This window comes from Tachysurus fulvidraco, chromosome 2, assembly GCF_022655615.1.
Source record: "Tachysurus fulvidraco isolate hzauxx_2018 chromosome 2, HZAU_PFXX_2.0, whole genome shotgun sequence".
Taxonomy (NCBI): Eukaryota; Metazoa; Chordata; class Actinopteri; order Siluriformes; family Bagridae; genus Tachysurus; species Tachysurus fulvidraco.
The window spans coordinates 39,887,144-39,901,017 of record NC_062519.1 but is presented as its reverse complement, the minus strand read 5'-3'; the positions used below and the strand labels follow the sequence as shown (position 1 = coordinate 39,901,017).

The 13,874-nt window shown below is 41.8% G+C and overlaps 1 protein-coding gene across 1 annotated transcript in view; it reads left to right on the top strand.

Annotated features, from left to right (window-relative positions):
* galnt18b (UDP-N-acetyl-alpha-D-galactosamine:polypeptide N-acetylgalactosaminyltransferase 18b) overlaps positions 1 to 13,874 on the top strand; it is a 121,381-nt gene that overhangs the window by 98,127 nt on the left and 9,380 nt on the right. Inside the window, exons 7-9 of the mRNA XM_047810384.1 lie at positions 2,600 to 2,785; positions 7,101 to 7,238; positions 12,099 to 12,194. Coding sequence (XP_047666340.1) covers positions 2,600 to 2,785; positions 7,101 to 7,238; positions 12,099 to 12,194 — 420 coding nt within the window. The remainder of the gene's footprint in view (positions 1 to 2,599; positions 2,786 to 7,100; positions 7,239 to 12,098; positions 12,195 to 13,874) is intronic.

Genomic DNA, 13,874 nt, shown 5'->3' with positions numbered 1-13,874 from the left:
CCGTGACCCGAGAAGTTCAGATAAGCGGTAGAAAATGAATGAATGAATGAATTTATTCCGGAAGCCAAAAAAGCAGTATCTGTTCTTGTTTAGTGAAAGATGGAGTTTATATTTCCCACTGTAGACATGTGATACGTGGATACATTTGCCAGGGGACAGAAGACAAGTCAGGTTTTTCAATAATGTCCTGATAATATTGGTGATGCAGAGGCTTAAAGCTCATGTAGCAAATATGATAGAATTAACGTTAAAGGGTTAAATCCTTGGTGCTCAATACATTTACATGGTTGTTCTTTATTGTGCTTTACTTCTCACCCTAAGAGTCGCACCTCCAGCTTTAAGGGATTGATTTTCTCAGTTCTCCGCTTCCTTCCTTTACTCCAAACATGTGTTGTAGGCTGATTGGCATCTTGAAATTGTTCCTAGTCTGTGTGGTTGCCCTGTGATGGATTCATGCCCTGTCCAGGATGACCACCTACCATGTGCCCTGAGAGCCCCAGGGACAGACTTCAGGTTCCTTGTAAACCATGTGTTGGATAAATGCTGCAGAAAATGGATGGATGGGTAAAGTCATCTGATGCTTTTGATTAACTGGAAACACAGTGTAGATATTAGTTCTAGGTTCCAGCATGACACAGTGCACAATGACTCAACATGACACAGTGCACAATGACAGCATGACACAGTGCACAATGACTCAACATGACACAGTGCACAATGACTCAACATGACACAGTGCACAATGACTCAACATGACACAGTGCACAATGACAGCATGACACAGTGCACAATGACTCAACATGACACAGTGCACAATGACTCAGCATGACACAGTGCACAATGACTCAGCATGACACAGTGCACAATGACTCAACATGACACATTGCACAATATCTCAGCATGACACAGTGCACAATGACTCAACATGACACAGTGCACAATGACTCAACATGACACAGTGGACAATGACTCAGCATGACACAGTGCACAATGACTCAACATGACACAGTGCACAATGACAGCATGACACAGTGCACAATGACTCAGCATGACACAGTGCACAATGACTCAACATGACACAGTGCACAATGACTCAGCATGACACAGTGCACAATGACTCAGCATGACACAGTGCACAATGACTCAACATGACACAGTGCACAATGACTCAACATGACACAGTGCACAATGACTCAACATGACACAGTGCACAATGACTCAGCATGACACAGTGCACAATGACTCAACATGACACAGTGCACAATGACTCAACATGACACAGTGCACAATGACTCAGCATGACACAGTGCACAATATCTCAGCATGACACAGTGCACAATGACTCTGACTCATTCCCACTGAACACCTCTGGGATGAACTGGTTCTTGAGTCTCCTCAACATCCTCACAACAGAGTCTGATCTCACTCACGCTCTTAGAATTGTAGACATGAACCACAAATGTTATTTATAAAATTTAGCATCGAGTTAAAGACTTTTTATTATTATTATTATTATTATTATTATTATTATTATTATTATTATTATTATTATTATTATTATTATTATTATCCCAGTAACTAAAATTGGTCTCAATTTGACCAGAACATGTTTAGAGAGAACATTAGACAGAGGATAATTTAAATGCAGCTAGTTTTTTTTTATCATAGTGGATAAAAAGTATAAATAATAAATATTAATATGAATATTAATAAATGAACAAGATGAAAGAGATTTGTAAATCAATCGGCTGCAGCCTCGTGCATCATATTGTATTACTGCAATATTGCATGTTGTAGCACTCAGCTTGTACTCGAAGAGATTTCTTGTGTGTGTGTGTGTGTGTGTGTGTGTGTGTGTGTGTGTGTGTGTGTGTGTGTGTGTGTGTGTGTGTGTGTGGGATATCAGTATGTAACAGAGGAACAGCTGAAGGTTAGGCAGCCGTAACACTCAATCTCACACTACACACTCTGCCTCTCTGCTCTCCAGTCCAGTTCTTTAACTATACAGCAACTCCAGGAGAGTCGGAGCACTGGATATTCCACACGACATGCAAGTCTTGTTAGGAATTGCAACGATTTACCTAAAACTAATAACACACAGTAAGCCAACGAGACGGGACAGTAGCGCGAGGACGTGCTAATAAACTATACAAATAATACAAATAAAAGCTTTTCAGTGGGAGAAATTGAAGTAAAGGTATAGGTTTGAAACATTGTGTGTATTTTCTTTATCCATCCATCCATCCATCCATCCATCCATCCATTCGTCTAATGAAAGTCTTCTCAAAATGTACAAAGATTTACATTTTTTGAATTTACATTTACGGCATCTGGTGGATGCCCTTATCCAGAGCAGCTTATGTTTATATCATTTACACAGCTAAACAATTGGGGGTCTTGCTCAGGGGCCCTGGAGTTGCAGGTTGGTTGACCTGGGATTTGAAAAACCTTAACCATTGAGTTACCACTTCCTCCAAAGTATAAAACAGGATGAGATGTACAGCTCAGATCTGAATGCTTTAACAGTTCACACTATGACCCATGTTTATTTGTCATGTAATTAACGTCCGATTTTGTGTGTGTGTGTGTGTGTGTATAGGTGTGGCAGTGTGGTGGAAGTGTGGAGGTTCTGCCCTGTGCCCGTATTGCCCACATCGAGCGCGCTCACAAGCCGTACACCGAGGACCTGACCGCGCACATGCGGCGTAACGCCCTGAGAGTGGCCGAGGTGTGGATGGACGAGTTCAAGAGCCATGTCTACATGGCCTGGAATGTTCCACAGGAGGTGAATACCCCCCTCCACACACACACACACACACATACACCGCTCATTTACTACTTAAACACACCATCATGTAAACAGTTTTGAGTTGTATAAACATGAGCTGCGTCATGTTCTCAGAAAGCCTGCGCTAATTTTATCCGCTACTAGCTTAGGTACAGAGATTAGATTAGCGCAATCAGTTCCAAGCAGATGTTTATTTTTTTTCTCCCTGTGTGTGTATGTGTTGTGGAATACAAATTCAGCACAGACTCATTTAATCTGCATGATGATGACAGAAAGGAAGAAAGAAAGAAAGAAAGAAAGCAAGAAGAAAGGCTATACGGAGAAATGCATGTCGTTTTTGTTTAGTGACTTATGTGAGCATTTTGGTGGTTTGGAGTCGCTTAGCGTGGATCGTGTCCTCCAACCGCTCTTACTAGATTATAGAGCTCAGACTGGAACCGTGCGTTTATCTACCACACAGCAATTAAGCTCGTTTAGAAGGAACAGAAGGCACAGCGAGCCCGCCGCCTGTCGCTTGGCCGAGGCTTCGCTCTGAGAAGAGGAGGAATGTAGAAAAGCACAGAGGTCAAGCGGATTGGACGATCTGTCCAATCCTGAGCTTTGAGCTACAGGAGCCTTGTACTTCACAGCACTGAGAGCTAGCGTGAAGAGTTCCAGGAGCTTAACTTCGCCTCCTGACCTTTGGATTGGTTTTTTTAAGCGGTGAAGCAGGTGAGAAGGTTTTACCTTGTGAGGTTATGAGCTTCACGGCAAAGCTGAAGCCAAGTAAAGCAAGAGCAGGATCGTACAGCATCCGTGATGTTTTTAAAAAGGTTAACATCACGGCAACACAACAGTGCAGGTTGTTAACATTCTTAATAAAATGACAGCAAAACAGTGAAACTTTTAAAAACATGAACAAATTTCTAGCAAAACCGGGCCACTTTTTTAAACGTTTAGTAAAATTGCACTCAATGCACTTTTGAAAACATTAACAAGGTTGTAGCAAAAACATGGCACTGTTTTCAATTTTATAAAATTGCAAGAAAACAGCGACGGTTTTTGAATACATTAACAAAATCGCAGTAAAACCGTGGCACTTTCTAAAATTGTTAGAATTTATCAATCGATCTCAATCTTTATTTATAAAGCACATTTAAATACACCAGAATATAATCTTTGTAAAAATGAATTATAAAAACATTAACAAAACAACATGGTAGGAAAACATCAAGGCTAATAATAAAAATAAAAATCAGGGAGTGTTAGGGTGCTTTCACACCTGCCTTGTTTAGTTCGGTACCAGAGTTCGATTGCTCGTTTGGTGCGGTTTGTTTGGGCAGGTGAGAACGCAGCAATCGAACTCTGGTGCGCACCAAAAGTGGACCAAACAAGCGTACCGAGACCTCCTTGAAGAGATGGTCTCTGTACGCTTTCAAACGAACTCTGGTACGGTTCGTTTGTGGTGAGAACACGATCCGAGATCGAATAGACCTAACTGCAAAAAGTATTGCGCATTTTGCACTAAACCGGCTGCCGTAGTGGGTCGTTGGCAATATTTTCGGAAGATGAGCATGTCGCAGTTTCGCAAAAGTAACGCTCGCCGCCTCCTGAAGTGTCTTGCGATGCGTCTTCACCGTTTGCAGTGCATTAAAATTATATTTTCAAGCTTCATTCTGAAAATTAAGACTTTGCACAGAATGCTGTATACAAGCGATGTAGTAGATTACAACCACGAACATAATCGCAGCGTGCGGTCGTCTCTCCATGGTGTACTGTATGCTGTATTTTCCTGTATTTTCCTCTTTTTGTTTACTTCCGGAGTTTCGTTGAAATTTCCCGCAGGTTTATTCTGACCAATCGAGAAGCAGTTTAGGAAATACGCTCAAAGACGTGTGGCCAATGAGTGATGTGGATGTTATCACATGACTGCATTTTGGTTCGTTTCAACTGGTGCGGAACAGAACGATCGGTTTGGTGTGAAAAGGAACCAAAACTGCTAAAAAGCTACTTTTTTTTTCTGATTTTTTTGCTTGAACCGAACTATAGATGTGAAAGCACCCTTAAAAGCTAAGGAAAAGAAATACGTTTTCAAGGATGACTTGAAAATAAAAAAATGCTAACAAAACAGTGACACAGTGGACAATGACTCAGCATGACACAGTGCACAATGACTCAACATGACACAGTGCACAATGACAGCATGACACAGTGCACAATGACTCAGCATGACACAGTGCACAATGACTCAACATGACACAGTGCACAATGACTCAACATGACACAGTGCACAATGACTCAACATGACACAGTGGACAATGACTCAGCATGACACAGTGCACAATGACTCAGCATGACACAGTGCACAATGACTCAACATGACACAGTGCACAATGACTGTGCAAAAAACATTACCAAGATTGTAGCAAAAACGGGACACAATCTGTAATAAAATGGAAAGGAAACGGTGGCAGTTTTTTTTATAATTCTTAATAAAATGACAGTAAAACAGGGAGATTTTTTTTTTCACAAAATTGTAGCAAAACAATGAAATTTCCTAAAATTCTTAATCAAATGCTAGCAAAACAGTGACACTTGAAATAATTAACAAAATTCTAGCTAAAAGAGAAACTTTTTTAAAGTTCGTAATAAAATGGCAAGAAAACAGTGACAGTTTATAAAAAAAAACGCATTATTAATAAAATGCTAGCAATACATCGACATTTTAAAATTCTTAACAAAATTTTGGTTTCCCAGCACTGAGAGCTAGCATTAAGAGTTTCACGAGCTCATCATCAGCTGCTGACCTCAGGATTGCTTTGTAAGTGTTGGAGAAGGTGAGAAGGTTCAGAGGAAATGTGAAGAAGGGAGAATAAATAAATAAAAATCTGTAGCAGAATTCAAATGGATCAAATGAATGGTTCAAAGCTTGGAACAGGAAGTGAAGCAAGAGGAGAGAAAAAGAAAGAAGGAAACTTGGTGCGAATGTGAAGCGAAGACGTGGACACTAGCAGTCGCAGACTTTTCCTTCCCACGGTGAAGCGTCTGTATTCTGGCTCCTGATTTTCGGCAGCTGCTGAGCCAAACACCGATGTGCGCTGTGCTGCCGCAGTCTGTGGGATATAACGATATCATCCTCCCTACCTTATATTATGTTCCACGATCCTCTGTGAGTTTACTTACAGTTTAGATTTGATTATTTTTTTATTTTTCACATAACACACAAGTACACACACACACACAAGTACACATAACACACATAACACACACACACACACACACATATAACACACACACACAAGTACACATACACACACAACACACACACACATATAACACACACACACAAGTACACATACACACACACACAAGTACACATAACACACATAACACACACACACACACACACAAGTACACAACACACATAACACACACAAACACACACACATACACAAGTACACATAACATACATAACACACACATAACACATACACACAAACACACACACAACACACACACAAGTACACATAACACACATTCACAAGTACACATAACACACACAAGTACACATAACACACACATAACACACATACACAAGTACACATAACACACACAAGTACACATAACACACATTCACAAGTACACATAACACACACAAGTACACATAACACACACATAACACACATACACAAGTACACATAACACACACAAGTACACATAACACACACATAACACACATACACAAGTACACATAACACACACAAGTACACATAACACACACATAACACACATACACAAGTACACATAACACACACACAAGTACACATAACACACACACACACACACACACTCACATAACACACACATAACACACATGACACACAAATAACACACATACACACACACACACACACACACACCACACACACACACACACACACACACACACACACACACACACACACCACATCTACACACATGATCCTCTGTGAGTTTACTCACAGTTAAGATTTGATAATGTTTTTCAATTATATTTCCAGATTTGCTAATAGGAACACATTTTACTGTACTGTAGGAGCTCCATAAAAACATCGCAGGTACAAGACACCAATCACAAATATGCATTGTTTTTTTTTTTACATTTTTGTTTTGCACATTTGGAAGCTTCAGGCCCCGCCCCCTACCTCCATTCTGTCAAGGTGAAAGTTTCTAACACATAAGCTAACATTTAGCTAACAAGTGTACTTTTAATATCATTTACATCCAAAATGATTCAAAACGACTGCGTCTAAAACGCGCGTGTGTGTGTGTGTGTGTGTGTGTGTGTGTGTAGGACTCTGGCATAGACATTGGTGACATCTCTGAGAGGAAAGCCCTGAGGAAAAGAATGCAGTGTAAAACGTTCAGGTGGTACCTGGTGAACATCTACCCCGAGATGAGGATGTACACAGACACCATCGCGTATGGAGTGGTGAGGCGACACACACTCTACTGTCAACTCACACACACACACACACACACACACACACACACACACACACACACACACACACACACACACACACATACACACACACGGGTACATACAAACACACACTGTTAACTCACACACACATACACACACATACGCACACACTGACACACACACACTCACATACACACATACTGTACAGTACACACACTCACACACACAGTCAACTCACACACACACACACACATACACACATACGCACACACACACACACACACACACACACACACACACACACACACACACACACATACACATACTGTAAACTCACACACACACACACACACACACACACACACACACACACACACACACACTCACTCACACGTACACACACACATATACTGTCAACTCACACACACATAAACATGCATATACACACACACACAAGCTCAAATACACACACTCAAACACACTCACACACTCACGTACCTACACACACACATACTGTCACAGACATACGCACTCACACACACACACACACACACACACACACACACACACACACACACACACACACACACACACACACACTCAGATACTTTATAGACACACATTGTCTGCTATGAGAGCTATACAAATACATTTGGATTGAACATACTGTACATACACAGAAACCTCATTTTTCTATAATTATTTTTCTAAAAAAATCGACCAAATCGACCCAACAACCTTAAGACTTTACCTCAAACCATATTTTATTTTCCAAAGATAAAAAAGTGTGCAAGTTTTCTTTAAGGAGTTTATTTATCATTTATGGAAGGAGTCTTCAGTGTCACGTAACGTATCCCAGTCAAAGAATCCAAAGTGAATGAGCAGTTGCTATAGAAACAATAACGTGTTAGAAGGAGAGCATTAATATAATCCTGTGATTTGTATTACAGCTGTCAGGGCTGCTGTTACAGGAAATAAATCCACCAGCAGCTCTCGGCCAATCAGATCGGAGAATTCCCAGCGCTGTTGTCAGGGTTTTATAATTGAAAGGTTGTGAGATCTCACAGTGGAGTACAGGTGTAATATTTACAAGCCCGGGGCAGGAGGAGACGCTCGCGTGCAGTCCTTTTAGTTCAGCTTACAACTAACTCCTGAGCAGAGACATTCATCAGAGACGGAGGAGGAATCTGAATCCTCAAGCAGGCTGAGGACAAGACACAGATAGAGTAGAAGAACCACACACACACCACATACACACACACACACACATACACACACCACACATACACACCACACACACCACATACACACACACACACCACACACACACACACACACACACACACACACACACACGCACACACCACACGAACACAGACACATACACAAGTACACATACACACACATAACAGTACATATAACACAAACACACACAGGTACATATAACACAAACACACACAAGTACATATAACACAAACACACACAAGTACACATAACACACACACAAAAACACTCACATAACACACACACACACAAGTACACATAACACACACACACACACAAGTACACGTAACACACACACACACAAGTACACATAACACACACACAAGTACACACACACAAGTACACATAACACACACACAAATACACATAACACACACACACACACACAAGTACACATAACACACACACACACACACACACAAGTACACGTAACACACACACACACAAGTACACATAACACACACACACACACACACACACACAAGTACACAACACACACAAGTACACATAACACACAAGTACACATAACACACACACAAGTACACATAACACACACACACAAGTACACATAACACACACACACACACACACACACACACACACACACACACACACACAAGTACACATAACACACACACACAAGTACACACACAAGTACACATAACACACACACACACACACAAGTACACATAACACACACACACCCACACACACAAGTACACATAACACACACACACACACACACACACACACACACACACACAAGTACACATAACACACACACAAGTACACATAACACACACACACACACACACACACACAAGTACACATAACACACACACAAGTACACATAACACACACACACACAAGTACACATAACACACACACACACACAAGTACACATAACACACACACACAAGTACACATAACACACACACACACACACAAGTACACATAACACACAAGTACACATAACACACACAAGTACACATAACACACACACAAGTACACATAACACACACACACACACACACACACACACAAGTACACATAACACACACACACACAAGTACACATAACACACACACACACACAAGTACACATAACACACAAGTACACATAACACACAAGTACACATAACACACAAGTACACATAACACACACACACACACACACACACACACACAAGTACACATAACACACACACACAAGTACACATAACACACAAGTACACATAACACACACACACAAGTACACATAACACACACATACACACACACACATACACACACACACACACACACACACACACACACACACACACACACACACACACACACACACACACACACAATTACACATAACACACACACACACACAAGTACACATAACACACACACACACACACACACACACACAAGTACACATAACACACACACACAAGTACACATAACACACACACACACACACACACACACACACAAGTACACATAACACACACACACAAGTACACATAACACACACACACACAAGTACACATAACACACACACACAAGTACATATAACACACACACACACACACAAGTACACATAACACACAAGTACACATAACACACAAGTACACATAACACACAAGTACACATAACACACACACACACACACACACACACAAGTACACATAACACACACACACACAAGTACACATAACACACAAGTACACATAACACACACACACAAGTACACATAACACACACACCACACACACACACACACACACACACACACACACACACACACACACACACACACACACACACACACACAAGTACACATGACACACACTCACACACAAATACACATAACACACACACACAAGTACACATAACAAACACACAAATACACATAACACACACACACACACACACACACACACACACAAGTACACATAACACACATAAACACACACACACATCCACACACAAGTACACATAACACACACCACACTTACAAAAGTACACATCTCACACACATACACACACACACACACACACACACACACACACACACACACACACACACACACACACACACACACACACACACACCCAACAGGAAACATTACCATAGATTTAAATGTATGTATTTGTTGAACATTTCAAACCTCAAGCCATATTACAGTTTTAAATCATCATCAACACACCATCAGATATTGGTTGTTTGTGTACAGTATATGTGGGATTTGACTCACAAACATCTGAAGCCTCGCCGTCGTGTCTCAGGGTTCTGAACTTCCCGGATCAGTAAAATCCATGGGTTTTTTTTCCTCACCGCTCGACACAGCCCTGATTATAGATTCCTGTCAAATCCTGAACAGAAAACGTCCGGACGTCTTTTCACCTCTCACTAAGCGCCATGTTAACACACGTGACTCGGCTCCATGGTAGCGGCTCCTTCACCTTACACCTTACAGCTCGCGGTGTGCTTTCTTCCTGAGGAGAAAACGTGGCTTAGTCTCATTAAAATTACCTCCAGATTGTGAAACAGCTCTTGCCCTCGTTACACTGAGGGCTGTCAGTCAAACTGGAGTGAAGCTACAGAATACAGAAGAGTGTATAGCGCAGTCACACCGGACCGAGTGGCAAAAGGTAAAGGGAAGGATAAAAAGTCATGTCCTTCTGACAGAACACTGAGGAAACGTAGGAACATGTGACCTGATTAAAGTGTTGTCTTTTATCGCTCTTATACAACAAGTTTCCAACACATTTCCTGTTCCTGTTAGACGTCGTTTTTTTTATTTTATATTATTTATCCTTTTACAGCTACTCAAGTTGCATCCTGTTAGCGCTTACTGTATGTTACAGCAGCTGTAAAAACAAAATAAATATCGTATCTTTTTATTTGTCTTTGCTGAAGATTTTTCCTCTGACTGGAACTGGAGACTCCTTCCAAAAAAATGCTGACTAAATAGACATCTTTATACCCGTGTAAGCTGTTGCTATAGAAACAGAAACATTCAGAGCATACCTATAAAGTTTAGGCTTTGAAAATGAATTGTGAAAATTGTGTGTGTGTGTGTGTGTGTGTGTGTGTGTGTGTGTGTGTGTGTGTGTGTGTGTGTGTGTGTGTGTGTGTGTGTGTGTGTGTGTGTGTGTGTGTGTGTGTGTGTGTGTGTGTGTGTGTGTGAAGCGCTGGTCTCTCAGCACTGCCACAGTCATGACGAGTTGGTCGGTGACTGTGTAATAAATCCGGACATGTGTGTGCATGTGTGTTGTGTGTGTGTGTGTGTGTGTGTGTGTGTGTGTGTGTGTGTGTGTGTGTGTGTGTGTGTGTGTGTGTGTGTGTGTGTGTGTGTGTGAAGCGCTGGTCTCTCAGCACTGCCACAGTCATGACGAGTTGGTCAGTGACTGTGTAATAAATCCGGACGTGTGCATGTGTGTGCATGTGTGTTGTGTGTGTGTGTGTGTGTGTGTGTATATGTATGTGTGTGTGTGTGTGTGTGTGTGTGTGTGTGTGTGTGTGTATGTGTGAGAATCTCTGGTCTCTCAGCACTAAGCATGGCCTGGTGTCTGTGTCTGTGTGCAGCTAAGGAACTCCCTGAAGAGCGAGTTGTGTTTGGATCAAGGCCCAGACACTGACAACGTCCCCATCCTGTACCTCTGCCACGGGATGACGCCTCAGGTGAGCGCTAATCTCTCTCTCTTTCTCTCTCTCTCTCTCTCTCTCTCTCTCTCTCTCTCTCTCTCTCTCTCTCTCTCTCTCTCTCTCTCCTACTTTTTCTCTGTCTTCCTTCTATTCTTCCTTCACATTCTACACATCTCTGTCACTCTTTCTGTATCTCTCTATCTCTCTCTTTGCATGTCTCTCTTACTATTTTTCTCTCTGTGCTTCTCTTTTTTTTCTCTTTCCCTCTCTCTGTCTGGCTCTCCTTTTTGTATCTCTTCATCTCTCTCTCTCTCTCTCTCTCTCTCTCTCTCTCTCTCTCTCTCTCTCCCCCTCTCTCTCTCTCCTTTTCTGTATCTCTGTTGTTACCTTGTATGCAACCCTCATGTCTTAGAATATTGAGGTCATTATAGTGAAAGTGACGTGTGTGTGTGTGTGTGTGTGTGTGTGTGTGTGTGTGTGTGTGTGTGTGTGTGTGTGTGTGTGTGTGTGTGTGTGGTGATCTATTCAGTGTGTAATTGTTCATTTCCTCAAACCGAACATGCAGGAAACCCTGGAGCTTTATTTCAGAACATTCTGACTAAAAGAAATAAGAGAAAAGTCTTTGTTTTGGGTCTCGGATCATCTCCCAGTCTGATGTGAGGTGAGGAAATCCCTATACACAAGGAAAGGAAGCTAAACCTCTGAGTGGAACAGCTCAGTATCCAGTGCTCAGAGGAACCACATCCTGCTCTGTGGAAGCAACATGTTCTGACCAATCAGGAGGCAGAACCCAGCAGCGTCCTGACTGTCTGAATGAAGGCAGAGTACCGAGTCCTTCTGATGGCACACGGTATCCTCCAGTTAGTCCAGGCAAAGCGTCACAGCATGTGGGCTGGACAAGTTATAAACACACTCACTTACTCGTCTCTTACTCGTCTCTTACTCGTCTCTTACTCCTCTCTTACTCCTCTCTTACTCGTCTCTCACTCTCTTACTCGTCTCTCACTCTTCTCTCACTCGTCTCTCACTCTTCTCTCACTCGTCTCTCACTCTCTTACTCGTCTTTCACTCGTCTCTCACTCTTCTCTTACTCGTTTCTCACTCTCTTACTTGTCTCTCACTCTTCTCTTACTCGTCTCTCACTCTTCTCTTACTCGTTTTTCACTCTTCTCTCACTCGTCTCTCACTCTTCTCTTACTCATCTCTCACTCTCTTACTCGTCTTTCACTCTTCTCTTACTCGTCTTTCACTCTTCTCTTACTCGTCTTTCACTCTTCTCTTACTCGTCTTTCACTCTTCTCTCACTCGTCTCTCACTCTTCTCTTACTCGTTTCTCACTCTCTTGTCTTTCACTCTTCTCTTACTCGTCTTTCACTCTTCTCTCACTCGTCTCTCACTCTTCTCTTACTCGTTTCTCACTCTCTTACTTGTCTTTCACTCTTCTCTTACTCGTCTTTCGCTCTTCTCTTACTCTTCTCTCACTCTCTTACTCGTCTCTCATTCTCTTACTCGTCTCTCACTCTTCTCTTACTCGTCTCTCACTCTTCTCTTACTCATCTCTCCCTTGTGTCTCACTTGTGTCTCAATTGTCTCTCACAAACAGCACTCACTTCTGTTTCATGGTTTATTAAAAAGAATTTATGGAGAGAGCATCAGTCCTGTGGAGCAGCTTTGACTCCTCCGTCTCTCAGTCTCTCGCTCTCTCCATCCTTCTAT